Consider the following 20,386-nt stretch of genomic DNA (forward strand, 5'->3'; position numbering starts at 1 on the left):
GGGAATGAGGAGTACTTAGTAGTGATTCAGGAACGTGCGTCGAGGCCTGTTGGTGATGATGATGGTCCTTTTGACTTTTTCTTAGGCAGACCAGCCGATACGGCCAAGGCAGGAAGCCACCTGGTTCGAGAGGCACGGAAGGCAGGCACCACCACCAATTGGCAATCTGAACTGCCTGCCTGCCTGCCTTACTGGTGCGGCCCAGTGATAGGTAGATACCAAGGTACCTTACCGCGAGAATCCATCCATTGGCACGGTACTTCCGTAAGGTAGAAGGTGCTGGTATCTTAGGTTCCCTTTTTTTTCTCCTACTTTTCGGGACCTTGCTGTCTTGTCTTGATGGTGGTGGTGGGCGGTGCTCGCTGTTTTATTTTTGTCAGCTAAGGCATTCCCAGCCCCGGCCACCAAATCCTGGTCGTTGTGTGTTTACGGTGGCCAGTCCTTAAGGCAATCCACGCCCGAATCCCCGTTCCACGTCCACGTCTTCCAGGCCGTCCACTTTCACGTCCCACGACTGCGTCCCACCAGTGACCCGACAGGCCCACGATCAAGTCTTCAGTGTCCAGTGCCCTGTGTCCGGCGTCCAACATTCAATACCTGACCCGCATCCACACCCTGCATCCTCATCCCCGTCTTCGCTCCCAACTCAGCCCGCAACTCACGCAACACACCTCCCACCCGCCTCTCGCCGTTGCCTTCCGACTTCTCCCCGGCCACACTCTTACCTTTTCACGCAATTCTCCTCCACCGACACCTCTTCAACCACATTGTTGGCCTTCAACTCTCCAGAACCCGTGCGCACAAAACCCAACAAAGGACCGCCCAAACACCCGATACCGTTCTTGTCTTTCAAAACCTCCTTCTTCGGACGACCTAGCGACGCCGCTGCGACCCTAGCTCCCTCCCGAACCCCCTCCTAACACGACCTGACGCACGACCGGACCGACGACAACAGGGAATCAAAACCGTTTTACGCCCTGCAGTTCCCAACCGAAAGTCTTTGCGTCCTGCTACGAACATACTCTGCGTCTTCACGCCAGTTTACGACGACAAGACGACAAGACGTCAATACAGACCGTATCAGCGACTCATTCCTAAGATTCCCACCAAGCTCTGTCGCCCTTAAACCCTGCGCCCCGATTTCAGCCATAACTACGGTCCTCCTCTCGCCACAGCCGGCGCAACCTCAAGATGAAGGGACGCCCAGTCGACCAGCTCGTTTACGAGCACATGTTTCCGAAGCCACGCGCGAGCGATCCCCAGAACTTCCATGCCCTTTTGCAGCGCAGCCTCATCCTGGAGGTTCGTCAAGAGGTCCACTCATTCTACGGTCACCTCGACACCCAAGAAGCAAAGTACCCAGGGCTCGACTACTGCAACCCCATCCACCGCATTCGCCTGAGCCGCTGGACCTGGCACCGTCGACTGTTTCGAGCTTTTGACAACCTTCACCTGACTCACAACGAGATTGCAGGCTTGACAAAGTGGGAGGGCACAAAATGGGCCAAGGAGCGCTTCGAGAAGGAGCAGGGCATTACCATTCGCGATACCGCTGGTGACGGGTTTCCGGACTGGGTCGAACCAGAGGATCGCCCACCCGTACCCAGCCGCAATGCTAGATCACAGTCAGTAGAGACGGACGATGCGACGGACCCCGGCGATGAGGACATGGATGGCGAAGAAAGCGACGAGGAGCTTCACAGTGTTGGTGAGGCCCTGAATCAAAGACTAAGGGAGAGGGCAGCGCAGCGGGAAGCTGGAGATATGTCTACCGTCCTCGATGAGGAATGGGAGCAATGGCTAAAGAACGTTATCGAGAGCGGCGAATTGCCGTTCATCAGCAGCAGCCAAATTGCACAGCGGGGAGTTGCCGACGCTGCCCCGACGCTTTCGCCCTTTCCTCCTGGAATGCTGACCGCTGCCCGAGCTGGACAGTGGCAAGCCATCCCCGATTTCCTTCACGACATAATCCGCCGTACTCTCGAGTCGCAAAATCCCAGCGGCGAGGATGATGTGTCTCCGCCACCTCATACCAGAGAGCGTAGAGGTACCGACGAACACCATATTGGCGGTATTGCAAGTTGGCGACGAACTCATTCAGGTCTTCGTCTTCCGGTTGGCGATAGTGCACCCGCCCCACCATTGCATCGCGCAGCGCAGGCTCCAGGCGCTTAGGAAGTCCTGGGTCTCACTCCCATTCTTCAACAAAATACCCCAAATTCATCAATGACACCACGGGAGCTCGCACAATACACAGAAAACACCATAGCCGACTTCCCACTCCCACTTACCTATCCGCCTTTGGTCACGCGAAGCGGCTTTGAAGAACGCTTGGAGAGACTTCAATCGGCTTTTCAGCAACTCCAGGACCGCCAAAGGAATCTTTGACGTAGCCCGAACTCGAATCTGGCTACTGAACACCTGAACATCATTCGGGGTTCTCTTTCTGGGACTCTTTCAAAAGGAGCAGACCAGATACTACCTTACACTAGATATGTTTCGAGATTTCTGGTCATAGGGGAGATCACCCACCAACTGCAAAAAGCCCTGCACAAACATCACTCGGTTATTCCCCCTGGCGTTGGAAGGATTGTATTTCATTTCCTTTTCGAGGACTTGCGAGGTCTGCAACAGTGACTACAAGGGAATGCGAGAAAACGAGAAATATGCATTCGAGGGCCTGCTCCCAAAGATGCTCTCTTGTGTTTAGCGAAGTACCCTTGACTACAAAAGCGGTAATTTGATAACAATTCGAACATGATATGATGTGCTTATTCTCTTCTTTTTGAGCAAGCGTGATATTTTGCCTCGAAGCTTCAAGCGTATGTAATGGGCATATCGTACAGTAATAATGCGGACGCCCTATCGCCCGTAAACGCCTTTTTTGCCCCAAACGCGCCTTGAGCTACTTGGATAAACATGAAAACCAAAACTGCAGGCTCCTCAAACAGGACTCCCAAGCAGACCGACTCCAACTCCTATAACCCTTGCCTGAACCGCCCTCCCGTGCTCATTACACTCATGAAGCAACCTGTGCCATGTTAAACCTCTTTCGCGGTGGAACTCCCCCGCCTTTCTACGGTTCGAGGTGAGACCACTCGGGGATAGCCTTGATCTGCTGCCACATGTACTTCTCCAGCTTGTTTGCACTCTTCGCATACGGCGTGGACTCGTTATTGTACTTGCGGCAGTTGTCGAAGATGAGCTTGGCGTCGCGGATGAAGTCCTCGGGAGTGGCGTACTGGTCGGCCTCGAGCTTCGTCTCCATGGTGCTGAGGTCCATGGGCTCCTTGATAACCTCGTAGTAGTCGGCCACGTCGTCCTTGTTGACGGGCACGAGGAAGGGCCAGGCAGACTGGTGGTTCTGCAGGTCGTTGAGGAGGTGGAGGAGCTGGTTGTAGTTGGGCCCGTGGCGGGGCTGGCGGGCGAGCTCGTCCATGTCGGGAGACCAGCCGGAGGCGCGGATGGCGTCGATGCTGAGGGGGTCGATGGGCTTGGCACCGCCCTTCCACTCCTTTGGGGGGGCGTGGACGATGTGGGATTTGGAATAGGCGCGGATCTTGGCCTGCACGCACTCCTTTTGCTTCAAGAGCATCCTACCCATCTCGAGATACCTGATGCGCGGCAGCATTGAGCACTGCATGATTGTGCCTCCTTCATAATCCTTGATGTATCCCATCCATACGCTCTTGTCGAGCGTGATCTCCTTAGTAAACCCTTGCTTTTTGAAGTACCCGATGGCATAGTTGTCGGCGTATGTGAGGAAGTGCATGACGTCGCTCGTGGCCTTGACGTAGTCCTTCAGATGGGACATGAGATGCGCACCGTAACCCTTGACCTGCTGATCGGAGCTGATAGCACAGAAGACGATTTCGGCAAACTGACGGCCTTTGAAGGGGCGGTAGGTGATGCCGCCGACGACTTCGAGGGGCTTCTTGACGATCGCTATGGACAAGTGGGTCCGGTCGTATACGAGACGCGCGATATAGTCCTTGGGCATTTTTGGTAATTGTTTTTGGAAGATGCATTTGAGGCCGGTGAGGATGATGAGGGATTCGCGCGCGTTGTCGTTGTTTACCACGCGGAACTCGATTTCGCCGGTACGCTCTTCGATGACAGCGGGCTGCGCAGGCGGGTGGTCAGCTTTGCGGGTCCGTGGCAGAGGGGGGGGCCGTGGTGAAGGTCTCGACGCGCTGGACAGATCGCGACCACAGACCGATACAGCACATACCTTTTCGGGAAACGGGATAGGCTTCATTGCCGGCTTCTTTTCTGGCTCTGCCGACTCATTGTGCTTCACCCGCTTGGTTGCGGTTGGCGAGGACGGGTCGTCCTCGGCTTTGCGCTTCGCGTCTGGATCGTCGCGTTAGGACACTTTACGCAGCATAAATCTAACAAGCATCATGCGACTTACTTTCTTCCTTCATTTCGACCTAAGTATCGAGCCTTAGCAGGCCTTAATCGACTAAACTTGTCAATGGATGTTGTCGTGATGCCTGAAGGTTAATGACATATCGCGCTAGGCTCTGATGTTTCTCCGTGGCCGGTGTCCGCAGAGTGGGGCCGGGGGATGTGCTCTGCAGGGGCAGACGGGATGGCGCTAAGCCCTTTCTGTTCAGGCCACAGTTCAATGTGGGTCGGCCTGGAGCTTCGAACACGTTTGGGGAAGCTGCGACCTTCGTGAGCTTGCGCACGCCAGCAACACCTACTGAATACCACTGGCAGTGAACAACTTCGCGCAAGCAAAGGACCGACCACTCTCTCGAGATACTCGACACGCCAATTGATCCCCGACCGAACAAACAAATCCCTCTCATCGACCACCTAGCAGATGGACTCCTCCCTGCCCCAGATCTGGCAAGCTGCTGCTAGCACGCCGTTCCATCCCGCCGTTGCCAAGGACTCGCAATTTTTCATTGCCTTCCTGCTCCTCCTCGCGGGTATCTCGATCACCGGTTTCTTCGCTCTGAGTAAGAAGTCTCCCGTTCCTACCAGGAACCTAGAAAATTGTTCTAACTTGCCAAACAGACCGATCCCTCACCAACATCCCGGCCCTGGGCGTTCCTGCTTCTGCTGCCATTGCGTGGGTGTTTCTGCCTATGCCTCGCCGTGATTTTTTTTGCTGACAATGCTTGCACAGATTCGGAACGGTGTACATGTTCTGCGCGGTCGGAGTTTACGTCTAAGATACCCCAAGAGTCATTTCAATCCGGCAGCGGCCTTGTACTTTAGAAACAACCAAGAAAGACCTTCCATACCAACTGCCTCCACAATTCGGGTGATTCCACCTGCAAGTTTTACACACAATGTCGGGCGCGTTATCACAGGCCGGAGCGCAGCCCGAGCCCATCTTTCGGGCTGTAGCGTCCTCGACGAAACCTCTCTACCAACTACTCAAGACTATCAATTTCACCAACAAAGTCCATGTCCAGCTACAGGAGGACGGTATCAGATTTGCGGCCGACCTTTCGAGGGTCTTGCAAGGTATGATAAGCGTCGACGGGGTATTTGAACACCTCGTAGCTGACGCAACCTAGGTACTGCGTTCCTCGACAAGAAGCTCTTCACCACGTACTCCCTCAACCTTGGTGACGGTGCCGATAGCTCGCAACCGAACTTACCCAACTTTCAAATTGCGCTGCCTGCCCTACTCGACACTCTGCAAATCTTTGGTGCCGTCGATATTGCGACCCGCACACAAAGGGCGGAACAAGACTCATATCACAGCAACATCCGCAATTACCGTCCAGATGCGTTTAGTAACCAGGCTCTGGGAATCGGCGGCACTTGCAGCTTGATATACAAAGAAGAGGGCGGTCAATTTGACATCGTGATTGAGGAAGGGGGCGTCAAGACCACGGCAAGCCTCACGACATATCTGCCGGAAATCCCAGAGGAGATTCCCTTCGATCGGGACAACCTTTCTTTCAAGATTATTATGCTGGCGCGCTATCTGCTCGACGCGCTGGCCGAGCTGGCCCCCACCGGACCTAACCGCCTTACCATTGCAGCCTCGAGGGCTTCGCCATACTTAACCCTTTCCGGCGCCGGCGATATGGGCAGCTCCAGCGTGACCTTCGCCAAAGGACGCGAGCTACTGGAGACTTTTTCGATCCACGAGGCATGGTCGCAGTCTTACAAATTCGATCTGATCAAGTATTCCACCGAGGCGATGCGCATCGCAAGCAAGGTCAGCTTCAGGGGCGATGATCAGGGGGTTTTGAGTCTCCAGTTCATGGTCGAGCAGGAGAATGGGATCAGCTTCCTGGACTTCCGGTTTGTGCCGTACATCTCTCACGACGACGACGAGGATGAGGAGGATGAAAGCTTGGACGCCTAATCAGCTTCGCGGGGGCCATAGTCCTACGGGGAAAAGCGCAAGCGAGGCAAGGTTATTCCGATCGGTGGATGTCCCGATGGCCGTAGACGGGCTATTCCATCTGACTATGTCCATGATTAGCTAACACGATATGGCTTTGCCCTTCCGCATCCGTCGAGCCCAACAATGACCCGTGCTCCCCATTCCCGAGTTTAGAGCGAATAACATGTAGCTAACCTTTCCTCGAAGAACTTGGCTTTGGGTCCGCAGGACGCCTCCACGGGAATGACAGCTCTGGCCCGCGGACCAAGTGGCCCAGGCTCCTGTCAGTATACACGCTTGTTTACCCGTCCGATTTATCATCGCCGTAGGAATTTGCCCATCGAGGCCTCAACGCGGGAAAGTGACGTGTCTGGCGTCTAGTGGGAGGCCATTCCAAGAGCAGCATTCCACAGCCCACCACGGCCACCAGCCCAAGCCCCAAATGGGCGGAGACCCAAAGGCTTGGGTCGCCTACTCAGTGGGCGAGCGAATCGGAGGTGATGAGAGGGAAGAGAGAGCGAAGAAGTCTTGTTCGCAAACGGCAAGGGCGTTGGCGAGGCGTTGAACGGACATTGTTGATGTCTCGGTCAGAAGAGTTTTTTGACTGGACACTGCGGGCCATCCGACCGGAATGCTCACGCCGTCTGGCAGTGCCGCAGTGCGTGGCTGTCCTCTTCTCCTCACAGGCGGCAGTTGGGCAGGATATTTGCTGTCGTCTGTTTGCGGAAAGCCGCGGTCACGTCTTCCCTCTTGCGGACGTAGCCATCGTGAAGCCGGCCCTGACTAGACCACTTTTCCTTCCCAATCGTATTGTCGACTTTTGAACATTCCACCTGAGTGGATTAGAGTTTTTTCCCCTCTTTCCTTTGACTGCGTGTCCGTTTGTCGTTCAATCGGCAACCCGCAGTTCGACTCACTCTCGCGTGTCTTGGTATGTCAACCGTCGAGATCTTCTTCGACTCTCTTGTCTTATAAATCCAAGGTCTCACCCGCCCTTCTGCAACCGGACTTTCACTCTCATCATCAGCTTCAACTACAACAATCACCAGCTTTCAACAGCCACTCTTCAGCTTTCAACCAAGCAACCAACAACTTCCCTACTTCCGACAACCCCCGTCGAACACCACCCCCAAAAATCAAGATGTTTTCCCCCAAGAGCAGCACTAGCAAGCGCAGCAGCTGGTTCGGCGGTGCCTTCAAGAAGGGCCATCGCAGCTCCAGCTCTCGCGACTCCGTCTCCTCCTTCGCCAGCTTCACCTCAAAAAGGACCAGCCGCAGCTCCTCCCTCTCCTCGCTCTTCTCCAACGGCGCCCCCGAGGAGCAGGAGCGCCTCATGGTCGACGAGCCCGTCAAGAAGACGCCCTACGTCCCGAGGCACGCCGCCAAGTCTTACATCAAGACGACGACGAACCACGAGATCCGCGTTAACAGCGAGATCTTGTAAGAGAGACACAAAATCACATCCAATCATCGATACCACTTAATACCACACACAACGATACCCGGAAGAGTTCAACTCTGCAGTCCACTCGGACGAAAAAAACATCAAAAAGATAATCAGCAACCAAAAAAACTTCTATTCAAAGAGACCACCAATATTATCGCCGCGGTTATTTTATGCAGTCATCACCAGGTGCTTGCTACCCTTGTCACTTGACGAGGCGCGATCGGTTCTTCATTTTTAGTGGCGTTTAGAGATGGGAAAATATGTCGGAATTACTGGCAAAAGGGGAAGAGGGGCAGATCTCTTGAGGAAGAGAGATATTTCTATTACTACCCGATTAGACATGGCCAGGGGAAATGATCCGTTGGCTTGGGATTTGGAGCGAGGAGGATGAGAATTGCAACTTTAGAGTAGCATTTTGCCCGGCCGTATAGAGATGAGAATACCATAATTGTTAAACGAACTTGCCGATGTTACGGTGTCTTCCCGTGCTTACATCCAAGCGAGCGCTTAAGCCGGCGTGAGGCAGTCGCAGCCATTTTTACTTGAATTTCATATAAGCCTGATGACTTTGCGGCAAGGATAGTATTAAGAGAACAATCAGCACGGGCAAGCGCCGGGATATATCCAGATCTTGTAGTAATATGGTCAAGATGCAGAAGGTCTCTCCACAAGGGGCCGACGGATTCGCTCCCCGGTTCCTATGTGCCAAACTTGTTTCATGAGATTTCTTTCTAATGTGCATATCGGTCTAATCAGTATTTTCTTTCCTGAGTTTACTGTAAACGAATCCGTACGGCACCGATGAAGGAGTCAGTAGCCATCTGCTAGCCACGCACGGCGACCTTGTTCCATCTTCTGCATCTCTCACATTGGGCTGGCCTATCAGGCTTACTGGGTTGACTGGCAAAGATTGGGTGGAAACTAACGGACGTATATAATTCGTATAATTTTCGATACGATTTTTTGTACCTGCAGGCGGACCTTTCTCGGCCAGATCGGGAAACCTCAAAATGTCTCGAAAGTGTCGTGAGGATCGCGTGTTTGCCAAGGTGGAGTCCTTTTCTTACGTCCGTATGGCACCGATAAACAGAACACTATCCGTACGGGGCTTACGAAACCACCGAGACAGGCATTTAACATGAGGGGGCCAACCGGCCGAAAAAGCAAATACTGGGAGATGGGAGAGAGCTGGATCGACGGCACGCATTCAACTGTGCCTGTCTCAGTCCTCAATGCGAACCGTGGGGCACGTGGGACATGGGTGTTGATTACTGCGGTGAGCAAGAGAGCAGCAGCAGGCTGTCTATGTCTAATTGGTTTTTTTGGCTGTACGGATATCACCTCGTTCTTACGGACGGACGGACTTTCAGTTCAGCTTCGACCAAGTTTTTGTCCTCGTCCCCTGCTTGTCATTCCCATGCCTGTCATCCTTATTGGGGTTAAGGTTTCTCTTGGGGAGTTGGGTATATAGATTCTGGTGGTATTATAGGGCAAAAGGCCCAGGTATTTAGATGGAGAGCTGACGGCCCCCCCTGTTGCCCATGTGCGGCGGCGGCGACGGCGGCAGCGGCAGCAACAGCGGCAGGGGTGTTGATGGCGGCAGGGGTTGGCCGCCGATGTTCCATTCGAGAGGTCTGAAATAGAACGGCGTTCTGGGCATATGACGGAGGGCCGACTCAGGCGCCTTGCTGCACTTTGCAAAGATACGGAAACGCGAGCAGCTCGTGAATTATCAGCAATTTTAGCATACCACGCAGAAGAACAGCACAGAGTAAGGTGGTTAGGATGAAGGAAGTTGCGGGCTCGATGGGGTGTTGATCAGGCGTGGTGAGGGACGGCCGTGGCGATCGGGGTTGGAATGGGCAAAATGTGTGGGTTTGAAGAGTTTGCGTTGAAGAAAAAAGCAAAGTGACCGAGATTGTTTCTTTGTCGGTAATTCTAGAATCGCGGTTGGTTGGAACGGGTTGGGTTGGATTGAGTGATTGTTCCTCCTCTCTATCGCCTCTATACCTGATCGAGGCTCATTCATCAGAATCGACGGGCACCTTGTCAGGAACCACCACCCACTGGCCCCCGAACCCCGCGCGCTAGCTCCAGGGCACAAAGACGGTTCCTGCAAGGGCCAGGAACCTTCTCGACTCAGAGGTCAGCTGGAGAGGCAAAGAGGGCGCCGTTGGGGCACAGTGGGGGGGTTATGGCAGGCAGGCAGTCACTCAGTCAGTCAGGTCAACTTATTCGCAACTCGAGGAGAGCAGGTTGACCCAACCTCTGCATGTTTCCTGAGCCACACCACAACCACAACACAGCCAACTGCTGAATGGGGGCGGCGCACTTCACTTTTCAACACGAGTTCCTTTGCTTCTTCACCGGCTCATCCCAGCCAATGGAACCAATAACAGTCCATCGTCAACGTCACCGGACATAGGTCGTCGGTCCAGGGTTCGTGGGTTCGCCGTGTCTTGCTTACGGCCGACGGCCGGGGAAGCAGTCGACCGCCCCGTCTTCCCACGTCTTTCTCAAATCCCAGGTCCCGTCGATATCCTCTTTTCGCTCTAGCCTGTCTGGCCGAGTCTGTTGTCGACACCTTGCCGGACCGACTTGCACCTTGGATTATTCCGCTGGGAAAGCATCTTCTTGGAATTGCTTGGATATGAAACAGGCCCCCGTCCCCTCTGCCACTACCACCCATGGGCTTTTTGTCAAAATCCCAGATCGCGTCACCGGGAAGGCGCATGAGAAATGCGGCCGCCGCGGACTCTTTTTTCTTCCAAGTATCTTTTCTGTTTCTTCTTGCTTCCGACCCGCGCCTGCCCAGTCATCATCGCCCCAGTTCGCGTCCAACCCCTCATTCGGTCCTAGAGGCTCTGCAATGATCTGCTTTGCTCCGTATCGACAAGCAGTCCCGGCAACAAATTGATTGAATGACACTAGCACGTCTGGGTTTGTCTGTCTGCCTGTTGCTGTTAAAGCCCTTCTTGGTAGGGAGCGTGGAAGACCTCAGCAAGGTGGTATCCCAACCCCCCTGTAGCTTGGCTGCCCAGCAGGACTACGTTACGTGCATGTTGATCCGGGAACAATCAATCGCCTTGCTATTGACAGATTGCAGGTAAGCTGCCGCCGCTGCTGTCTCTACCGCAGGCCCAGCAAGTGCTGAACCCTTGGATGATGATAACTCTCGGCAGTTGGACGTGTCAATCTGTCATTTCAGAGATGTCCGTCAGCAGTCTGTCAGTCAGTCGTTTGCATCTGCTGTGTTGGTGCTAGCATGTCCCTTTTCAACATTGTGGCATCGTCAGTCGCTGCATAGACGCAGCAAGGGCGCTGTCTGGTCCCCATGGCTCCCTTGTCCTGTCACCGTTGGGGCCACTCTTGGGTGAATGCTGTACCTTGCTGGGCGCAAGCCGGGTCCATTGTCAGGCTCTACCAGTCGACAGTCTTTCTCTCCCCTGCTTCTACTTTCGCAAGTTGAACTCGTGGGCAAAAGCTAGCGAGTCCTTGCCAGGGAGCCGGACCGGATGGGAATCCCACTGGTCGCCCATCACTGCACGTCGCCGCCTGCGTCGTCGTACAGCGAGGAAGTCCTCGAGTCGCATCTCTCTCAGGCCTGCAGGTGACCGAAGGTCTCTCTTCGCGGTGCGACATACGCCTCCAATTGCGACGGGCGGATGATCCTGAGCTGATCCGTCACTCTACGTCGGCCGCGATGTTCCATATTGCTGGACAGCTACGACGGCGCGTCAAGCAACGCAACCCCTCCTCCTCCATAAGGCTGACTGCACGATGGGCTGGCTAGCTCTGTGAGCCGGGGCGGGGGGCCGCAAGAACCATGGAAACGACGGCAGAGCGGCGGCGAGGTATTCCAAACTTAACAGCAAAGCAGTCTATCTGGAATTCATATCTTTGTAACAATCACATCTCTCACGCCTGGGAGAGCCGGCGATGAACGCATGCAATGTCACCCCCCCTGGGCCGTCGTCGCCCGCCGCCCACCACCACGAGCCAGCCAGCCAGCAAGGAAACCAGGAAAACCACCCCCGACGAGAGTCTCCCGCCCCCCCTCCTCGAGAAAAATGTCCATTGCAGAGGCATACATAATGGGCCAGTAATAGCAACCTGCCGGCAGAGACAGCCAATAAGCGGGACAAAAATAACGAGAGGAGCCGGGAAGAGTCAACCACCTCCACCCCAGGCCGATGGGCAAGACACACGAACCCTACAAGCCTCCGCCCTCTCGCAGTTTGCCTGCACGACCAGACAGGGATCGCATTGGCTTCTTGCACCGCCGCAGCTCGCACCGCACCATTCCCATCGACCACTTCCACTACCACCCTGCATCTTGTCTGCCATGGACCTCCGGATAACGCTCCCAACTTGCCTGCGCTCGCTCGACATACACTGCACCCGTACGGACGACAGCCAGGCAGGCAGGCAGAACCATACATATCAGCTGGCCCAACATGGCCCCCGGCTCGCTTGCTTTTATTTGTGATACTATGTACTTGCAGATCGAGAACAACATACATACAGCCAACCCTCGCGGCCTTTGCCCTTGCCTGCGGATGACCTCCATCCCTCTTTTCTCTTTGTCCTGTTTCTTTCCCTTGGGTTGATGGGTCTTGCTCTCAGTCACGTCACTCGCTAAAGGCCCCCAAAGAGACAGCGCCCCCCTCACCCCTTCGTGTCCTCATATATGCCAATGTACCAGTCGATATAGAACCATACTGTCAGTCCCGACCAGCTGCATGATCCCCTTTGTACGCCCAAACTCCCCATCAGGATGTCTCGGTCGAGCTTCAGCATCCGGAGGTTCATCTCGCCTCGCCGCTCACAGGCGGTCGACGCCGAGGAGGAACGTCGCCACTCGGAGGACTCGGCCGCGAGCGAGGACCTCTTCATCTTCAAGTCCCGACGTAAGCAGCAACAACAACAAAAGTCAAACTCATGGGCGCCGGCCAGACGTCCATCCAACGCCAAGGCCCGCAGGCCATCGAGGGAGGACACCCTCGTACGAAGGACACAAAGCATCAAGAGGACCTCGACCGAAGCTGTTCCCTTGCCTGAGCCTTCACCCAGCTCGTCCTCCAGCTCTTTGTGCAGCTCCCAGAGTCATACAGATACAGCCTCGACGAACAGCAGAGATGCCGTCCTTTGTCCGCCGCGGCCGCCGCCTCGAGCGTCTCGTTCTTCGGCACCAAAACGTCTCGCGGACCGAAGACATCTTTGCATCGCTCCTTTACAAACACAACAGGACACCAGGCCTAGGACCTCGCGAGAACATCCTGCGCTGAGAGGAACCCCTGCCAGCTCAGCGTCACGAACGGACAACAGCCCGGATGACTGGTCACTAAATGTTCAAGACCTCATCCGAGAAACAGACGAGGCATTCAAGGCCGTAGGGACAGCCATCGAAGAAGCCAAGGTCGCCGTCTCGTCTTTCAACACCCCAGAGACGAGGCGTCCATCATCTCCTACCATCACCAACATGGAATCGCCTCTCATGTGGTCAACGAAACCTCATGCCATTGCGAACAGCACTCCTCCCCTTCCCCCTCCAGTCCGCAATGTTTCAGGTTCATCAACATCCAGACCCCGCAGGAAGAAGTCAAAGAAGGTTAAGCGATCAAAGTCACGGTCCAAGAAGAACGCTCGATGGCAGCTCGGAGAGGAAGTCGTCGACATCCTCAGCGGCCAGTTCTTCCGCAAGATGGAGGTCAACGAGCTCCTCTCACCAGACCACCTTCAAGCCTTGAGGGCCGGCCGGGAGACTCAGGCTCGCATCTCGAGCGACACCGCAAGGACAGTCGACACGGACGGCAGTGAGACACCCGTCGAGCCTTTCCATCTCCAAGACCTGCCCCGCCGGATAGGAGCGGCAGGTGTTGGCATGGTGGTTACATCCAGCGACACCGTGTCACATTCTAAGCCCCTCGAACCAGCTGTGCGACGGCGCTTCTCGGTGAAGGAGAAGTCCCCGCGGCGAAAGAAGCCCGTCGCCGCGCCCGCCAGAGATTCCACGACCAGAGACACCGCGGAGATTGACGACATGGCCGCCCCTCCCCCTCCGCCGGCGAAGAACCCGCTGAGGTTCGCGCCCCGGCCGCAGGCACCACAGCTAGCCACGATACCGGAGGTCATCATCACGACACCGGACACGACGACATATTCAGACAGAACGCAGAAACAGGCGACGCGCACGTTCGCCCCCGTCGACGAGGACGACTTCGTCTTCCTCCAGTCGACAAACTACACACTCAACCACCCCAACCTCCGCCACGGACAGATCCGCTTCCCCAAGTCCGACGTCGTCCAGGGCATGAAGATCGACCCGGACGACACCCTGGACTGGACCGCATTCCAGATGGCCATCCTCGGCGGCGCGGGCGACCTCTTCTCGGACCCGTCGGACTTTTCGCAGCGGTCGGAGGCCGAAGAGACGGCGGACCTGGTCGACTGGTTCGAGGAGTTCGGCTTCGACCACCACGGCCTGCTCATCTCCTCCGCCGCCGCCGCAGCGGCACTAGCCAGCCCCGCCAGCGTTAGCGCCAGCACGACGGCGTCCGAGTACTCGCCCATGTCGTCGGTCTCGACGGACATCAACCTGCCGATCCCGGTGGAGTTTGAGCACCCGAGCGGGTTCTGGAACGAGGGCAAGTTCGACGCGTCCAAGTTCCTCACCAAGGGGTGCAACATCCGGCGGTGGACGATGGAGGGCCACCCCAAGCGGTACAACCGCGAGAGCATCGAGAGCCTGCCGCCCAGCCCGATGATGGACCTCGTCATGGTGAGGGGCACGGACGGGGAGGCGGAGGTGGTGCCGATGGGGTACAACCTCGGGCACGACCTGGGCGATTTCCTGCGATGGGAGGCGGAGCACGTCTACGCTACGGGGGTGTACTGAGAACGGGAGGCACACGATATCATACAAATTTACGACGGAACGAGGTTCATGGGCATGAAAGGGAAAGGGACAATCATTTACAGGGTAGAACGAATCTAAATGAAAACAATGCATAATATGAATCCTCTCTGGTTATGTGAATTCTCTCTTGTGTGTCAATGTGATTACCACCGAAACCACATGGGCTAAGTGAAGGAAGAGAAATCCAGCGACCATCGAGACCAAAGTAGTTTCGGTGGTAATCACATTGACACACAAAAGTCTGGTTGAACCCGCCGATCACAAGGCGGTACAATCCGAGGGTAGCAGCCATGATGGATTTCTCTTAGGGCTGAGCTGCCTGCTCGCTGCCTGCTGCTGTTGCTGCTGCTTTCACCCAACATAATGATACAGTACGGCCAACACTGTCCCGCTCCAACAACCCCCAATTGGCCACAGCCGCCGGCAGCCCCCTCGCCCGCGTGAGCGAGCACTTGAGCCCCCCCGGTGCCGACCCCCCACCGCGGATCGCCCCGGCAAGACCCGCACGCTAGTCGCAGGGCACATTGATGGACGGGGCAGGCTGAAATGGACCGGGGGTTGGGTGACCCGTTGTCGCTGAATTTCCAGCGGTGTTTTTCTCGCCGCCGCCGACGCGCCAAAAAAGCGACAACTGAGCAAAAAATCAACAACACGACCAACGACAACCAACTGCATCGTCAGCTCTCCGCGCTCCCCCCCCCGTTGACGCATACACATTTCTTCACCACGACCCCACGCCGCTTCGCCCTATCTCTCGCAGGCTCAGGCATCTTTCTCGCATATTCCCGCGCCGCTTCTTCGCAGAGAGAGAAAAAGAACCCCTTGCAAGGACGACTTTGCGGGTCCACTGGCTAAAGGTGTAAACTCATCCAGCTGCACCTTGAGCAACTGCCTAATCCGACGGAAACCCAAGAGAGCACACTGTTCCTCACATCGCCGCCACTGTATTTTTCATCGCCGAGTTGCATTTCACTAGGCTGCTGCGTCACGAGTATCGGATCACGTTGGAACCAAACCCCCAAACCTCGCCGCGCGCATCACACCATATTGTCTCGTGTTGCTTAGCAAGACACAACCAACACAAACTCACCTCTCAGCCCCCTGCTTCACCTCACCTCACCTCACCTCACTCACCCAACCCAACCCCCAACCTAGACCAAGATGCTCCGCCGCCCCGCAACGACCCTCTCCATCACCGCCGAGGACATCGCAGCCTACGAAGACCGCCGCGCGCGCGAGGCCATGCTCCGCGAGCGCCAGGCCCTGATCCAGGCGCAGCAGCAGCAACAGCAGCAACGCATCCTCCAACAGCAGCAACAACTACCATCATCGTCGCCGCAGCGCCAGCAGCAGCCGTACGACCCGGACATCTCGGCCGAGGAGTACGCAGAGTACGAGGCGCACCAGGCCGAGCTGCTCAGGCGGCAGAGCGAGATGATGAGGGCGCAGCAGCAGCAGGCGCCGGTGCAGCGGCTGGGACAGCCGGGCCGGGGTGCGGCTGTGATGCAGACGACGCCGACGCCGGGAGACGGGGGCCGTGGGGGCCGCACGAGGGAGGATAGGATCGGCGTCGGACGGCGCGGGAGGTGAGGTTGGTTCTAGCCGAGAGTGTCAGATGTTGGATTTTCTCTTCGTGTTGGGTTGGTTTGTTTGCACTGCATCAAGACAGATCACTGGGATAGGCGTCATGCGATAGTATCAGGGATGTCTTTGAGGAAAGAAGTTCGTCTGTATTCCCCTAAAGTCGTCTCATCGTGCTCTTCTCAAAAACCCAAGTCATGCAGAATTCGTCAAGTCGTGCCAACAACTGTCTAGAAGGACCGTTTGGAAACGGGAACAGAAACCAGGGCATGGAACGATATATCAACAGTGAAGAGAAGGAAAGTCTGGACGGACCAAGAAAATGAAGAAACCCCGCTAAATGATAAACCGGCTGGAAAAGAAGAAACCCAGATAAACAAAACCCACATTCTCCCATTGGAGCTTCAAGCTTTTCCGCCTGCCCCCAACACCACAGAAGAAGACTCCTCCAGAGGACCTCCTCCGATGCACCCCATGCCCCATGCCCGCCATGTCGTAACGCGTGTGAAATAAAATCGTCTGTACAAGAAGTGAAAAGAGTGTGTTGCTGCTGATGCCAAGCTCAGTCGCCGATCGCCGAGTGTGAAAACCGGGTTTGTCCCATGAAAATGTGAAAGATGGACACGCTCGGTGAGAGAGATGCTTTAAAACGGAAACGCTCGCAGGCTTTCTAGACCATCCGAAGTGGGCTGAACGCCTTGCCTACGGTCGCGCTCAATTTCCTTGGATGGCGAAGACACATCTTCCATCTGCATCTACCACTTGTTAGCAGGAGTACGCTGTCTGCCTGTGCTGGACAAACTCACATTGAGGAAGACATTGGCTTGCTTGATACCAGCAACGTCAGCGAGGTATTTGAGCCGGCCCCTCAAGAACCGCTTCTGCCTCGGGGTCGCAAAGTCGCTGGTGTAAGCCGTGACCAATGGCCAGAGAATCATGAGCCCAGCGGCTCCCTTCAGCGGATCATCTGGCTTGGTGTTTTGTCCGCAAGGAAACTGTGCCACGACGACTCCGTAGCCGTTCCACTTGCAGAAGAAGGGTGCCGAGGCGATGGTGTCATCGATTCGCAAGATCGCCGAACTCTTCAGCTCTTCATACTCCTCTCCCATGCGGTAGTCGTCAGGTGCGACCAGCCAGGCCATACAACGCAAGATGGTGGTTGTCAACATTAGATGGCAACACCACGTGGCAACGTGCAAGATGGCTAGCGGAAGATTGAAGAAGCCGTAAATCGGTCCATTGAATGATGGTGCCGTATCGAGTTCGTTGTCTTGCCGATCCATGACCCAGTCGACAGTATCAACCTTCCATTGCGGGCTCGGGTCATTGTTAAGCTTGCGGAACTTGGCCTCGAGCGCCTGGGCACGTTTGAGAGCGTCAAGCACCTTTTGAATCGTCTCGGGCTTGCGGTCCCCAGCACCCAGGATTCTGTCGACGTCCTGCCTGATTTGACTGCTCTGAATATCCATGCTGGCGATGGCGTGTTGCATACGTCCGCGACATTCGTGGTGAAGCAGCCAAGTAAACTCGGCTACCTCTGGTGAATTTGGCAGGCAGTGAATTGACAGGCACTGGTTTCTGGTGATGGCGAACATCTCCTCGCCTTCGGGTGTCTCGAGTCCTTTCTGTCCCCTGAGTTTCACAATAATGGCTGCTCCCTTCATGTGGTTGGTGTACTCCGCAATGGAATTCCGAGATGCGGTCAGAATCTATCTATTTGTTAGTCCTCTTAACACCTCAAATATCAATCCGACGCGCTTACCTCGTAAAACGCCAACATGAGAACTGCTCCAAGTGTTTGGTCGTTCTTCACTTCCTCAGGGTCCATGATGGCTTTGTTGACAGCTCTCACAGCTCTCATATAGTGGTTCTGAGCGTGAAATAAGGCAGAGCTTGCGTTGACGGTTCGTCGACTCGCCAGAGCCGCCAAGGACACGGCTTTGTAAGCTTGCGAGAGACATTTGGAGACGTTCGGTTGACTCAAGAACCGAGGAAGGAAACGGTAATAGCCCCTGGCAGTGGGCGTATAGGGTACAATGATGAACTCTGATAGGAAGTAGCAAGAGGCCTGTTCGTCGAGAGAGTCAAATAGGGACACAGGAATGTCTTCGTCGTCTTCGGTCGAGTCATCGTCTGCGCGGAACGGAAACGCAGCCGGGTTCGAGTAGTCGAACGTCTTGTATTTTGGCCCAGCCACCGATGTCAAGCACTGCTTGTTGCAGACTGGTGATGGGCCCTTGCCTTCGTCCTCTGAGCTGTCTTCACCCCTCGACTTCTTGAATCTCTTAATCGTCGCCTCGGTCTCATCGCGGATATTGGCCTCGAAAGGATCGCGGTAGCCAGGACACTGACGCCTGGACTTTTTGCACCGCATGCAGAATGGCTTGCCTTCATCACACTTGATCCTCCTGGCCCTGCAAAGCTTGCAGCCACCAGATGGCTTGCCGGTGTTTACCATTGTTGCAGTAGTGTGTTTGGTATGTTGAGAGCCGTGTCGTTGTTCAACAGATCATAGGAATCAACTCCGGAGGGTATGAGGGGCCGAGCTCTTTTTCACAAGTTTTGGTTCCGACGTCCCAAAAACACAGGTTCCGAGGTCAACCTTTCGGGTTAGACCAAAAGGCGAGGGCCGGTAGATCAAGCGGGAGGGAAAAGAAGAACACCACTATGTCATAGCGACGAACTGCAGGCAAAATTGTGGGAATCCGCGGTACAGGGCTGGTTGATTAGCAGCCCAATGCCTGGTTGGCAACAGAACGACGGAAGGGCTGGATCACCGATGGGACGCCTGCGAAACTCAACAGCGCCTATTCGACGCATTAGCGAATAGGAAAACTTCTAACGATCGAGCGGGATCGCGCCGTTGGCGGAGGACGATCTCTGGTGGTCTGGGATTAGGCGGATGGTGTATACGTTGTTGTCTGGCCTCCCCGAAGGTTTGTTTCATGCGCCGCTAAGCCCTGACGAGGCGCGGACTGCAGTCGACCAAGGGTGCTCCCATCGGTGCTCGAGCGCACAATGTTTGAGACGGCAAACAAAATGTGCGAGGAGAGATCAGCAGCGGCCACGATCCTGGCGTCGATCATCCGGGGGATAACCCGGCTCTTCGGCAAGCCGGTCGATAAATGGCACCTCAGACAGGTGTCAGTCAGCGTATGTGTTTGTGCGCGCCAGCATGTTGGTGGCCTGGAAGGACATCTTCGTTGAATCTTCTCCAGCACGCATGTATGCCCAGCCACTAGGAGTTTGGCATAAGTCTCTTTGGTCCAAACATTCAAACAAAGGTGGTTCATAGCAAAGGGTCGCCGAAGTCTGACCGCAGACCGGCAGGCAGCCGTTGGGTCCTGCGAGGGGAACAGACTTGAATGACAGTATCGGTTCCGGCTCCGGCTCCGGCGAATCGAGAGGAACTCGACAGATAGTGAGTGGAAGAAAGAAAAAGAAAATCCCTAGCAGGGAACATGGCGGAGTGTCTAGATCCCGCGGGGCGGAGCGCGTCATGGTGTTGACGAAGCCTCTCCCATAGACCCGGAACGGGGCTAATTAGGCCAATGGATAAACGGGAAGAGACCCGTTGGCCCATGGGTAGAGACGGCTCTCATTGAGTCGGACGGCAGGACAGGTAAGTCTTGTCTGAGTCGGCGGTTCCAGCGGTATGGTAATCGGATGCTTGCCCACCCACACGCGACACTTGACGGCGTGGAGTTGCTTCGTCATTAAAGGTGATGGGATCGTTTCATCCGGTTCAGCCCGAACCCGAAAGGGTAATCCAGTCGCGGGCAATGCCTGGCAAAACGTCCTGCGGAAGGCGGTTGTTGTCAATTCTAAGCGAACGACGAATGTTGACTGAACATTGACTGAGGACTAGTAATCTTGTTCGCGTTCCGTCGTCAAGAGGTTGTGGTGGATCGTATTCGAGAAAGGTAAGTTGTAACCAAATCGACGAGACGGAAAGCTTCGTGTTTCTATTGAGCTCAAATCTGGTGCCAAACTGTGTTTGTAGATGGCAGGAGGGAGGGACTGTTGCTCGAGGTGTCGAGGAGGAAGGTGGACTGCCTGACAAGGGGTTCTTCCCCTT

The 20,386-nt window shown here is 55.4% G+C and overlaps 8 protein-coding genes across 8 annotated transcripts; 6 read left to right on the top strand and 2 right to left on the bottom strand.

Annotated features, from left to right (window-relative positions):
- Nucleotides 1-1,191: 1,191 nt before the first annotated feature.
- Nucleotides 1,192-2,175, top strand: COL26b_002657 (uncharacterized protein; the record flags this gene model as incomplete). The annotated part of the gene is made up of 1 exon (XM_053175570.1): nt 1,192-2,175. The coding sequence occupies one exon, from the start codon at nt 1,192-1,194 to the stop codon at nt 2,173-2,175; it is 984 nt and encodes a 327-aa protein (XP_053040574.1).
- Nucleotides 2,176-3,076: 901 nt separating this feature from the next.
- On the bottom strand, nt 3,077-4,427 carry GCN5 (histone acetyltransferase; the record flags this gene model as incomplete). The annotated part of the gene is made up of 3 exons (XM_053175571.1): nt 3,077-4,123; nt 4,232-4,353; nt 4,415-4,427. The coding sequence occupies 3 exons, from the start codon at nt 4,425-4,427 to the stop codon at nt 3,077-3,079; spliced, it is 1,182 nt and encodes a 393-aa protein (XP_053040575.1).
- A 404-nt stretch (nt 4,428-4,831) lies between these two features.
- On the top strand, nt 4,832-5,186 carry COL26b_002659 (uncharacterized protein; the record flags this gene model as incomplete). Its single annotated transcript, XM_053175572.1, has 3 exons — nt 4,832-4,970; nt 5,029-5,083; nt 5,141-5,186. 3 exons carry the CDS (start codon nt 4,832-4,834, stop codon nt 5,184-5,186), a joined length of 240 nt encoding a protein of 79 aa, XP_053040576.1.
- A 120-nt stretch (nt 5,187-5,306) lies between these two features.
- On the top strand, nt 5,307-6,340 carry COL26b_002660 (uncharacterized protein; the record flags this gene model as incomplete). The annotated part of the gene is made up of 2 exons (XM_053175573.1): nt 5,307-5,484; nt 5,538-6,340. 2 exons carry the CDS (start codon nt 5,307-5,309, stop codon nt 6,338-6,340), a joined length of 981 nt encoding a protein of 326 aa, XP_053040577.1.
- A 1,162-nt stretch (nt 6,341-7,502) lies between these two features.
- Nucleotides 7,503-7,805, top strand: COL26b_002661 (uncharacterized protein; the record flags this gene model as incomplete). The annotated part of the gene is made up of 1 exon (XM_053175574.1): nt 7,503-7,805. One exon carries the CDS (start codon nt 7,503-7,505, stop codon nt 7,803-7,805), a length of 303 nt encoding a protein of 100 aa, XP_053040578.1.
- Nucleotides 7,806-12,585: 4,780 nt separating this feature from the next.
- COL26b_002662 (uncharacterized protein) lies at nt 12,586-14,706 on the top strand (the record flags this gene model as incomplete). The annotated part of the gene is made up of 2 exons (XM_053175575.1): nt 12,586-12,813; nt 13,057-14,706. 2 exons carry the CDS (start codon nt 12,586-12,588, stop codon nt 14,704-14,706), a joined length of 1,878 nt encoding a protein of 625 aa, XP_053040579.1.
- A 1,182-nt stretch (nt 14,707-15,888) lies between these two features.
- Nucleotides 15,889-16,317, top strand: COL26b_002663 (uncharacterized protein; the record flags this gene model as incomplete). Its single annotated transcript, XM_053175576.1, has 1 exon — nt 15,889-16,317. The coding sequence occupies one exon, from the start codon at nt 15,889-15,891 to the stop codon at nt 16,315-16,317; it is 429 nt and encodes a 142-aa protein (XP_053040580.1).
- Nucleotides 16,318-17,063: 746 nt separating this feature from the next.
- COL26b_002664 (uncharacterized protein) lies at nt 17,064-18,766 on the bottom strand (the record flags this gene model as incomplete). The annotated part of the gene is made up of 2 exons (XM_053175577.1): nt 17,064-18,017; nt 18,071-18,766. 2 exons carry the CDS (start codon nt 18,764-18,766, stop codon nt 17,064-17,066), a joined length of 1,650 nt encoding a protein of 549 aa, XP_053040581.1.
- Nucleotides 18,767-20,386: the final 1,620 nt, after the last annotated feature.

Source organism: Colletotrichum chrysophilum, assembly GCF_026319265.1.
Source record: "Colletotrichum chrysophilum strain AFK26 chromosome Unknown scaffold_13, whole genome shotgun sequence".
NCBI lineage: Eukaryota > Fungi > Ascomycota > Sordariomycetes > Glomerellales > Glomerellaceae > Colletotrichum > Colletotrichum chrysophilum.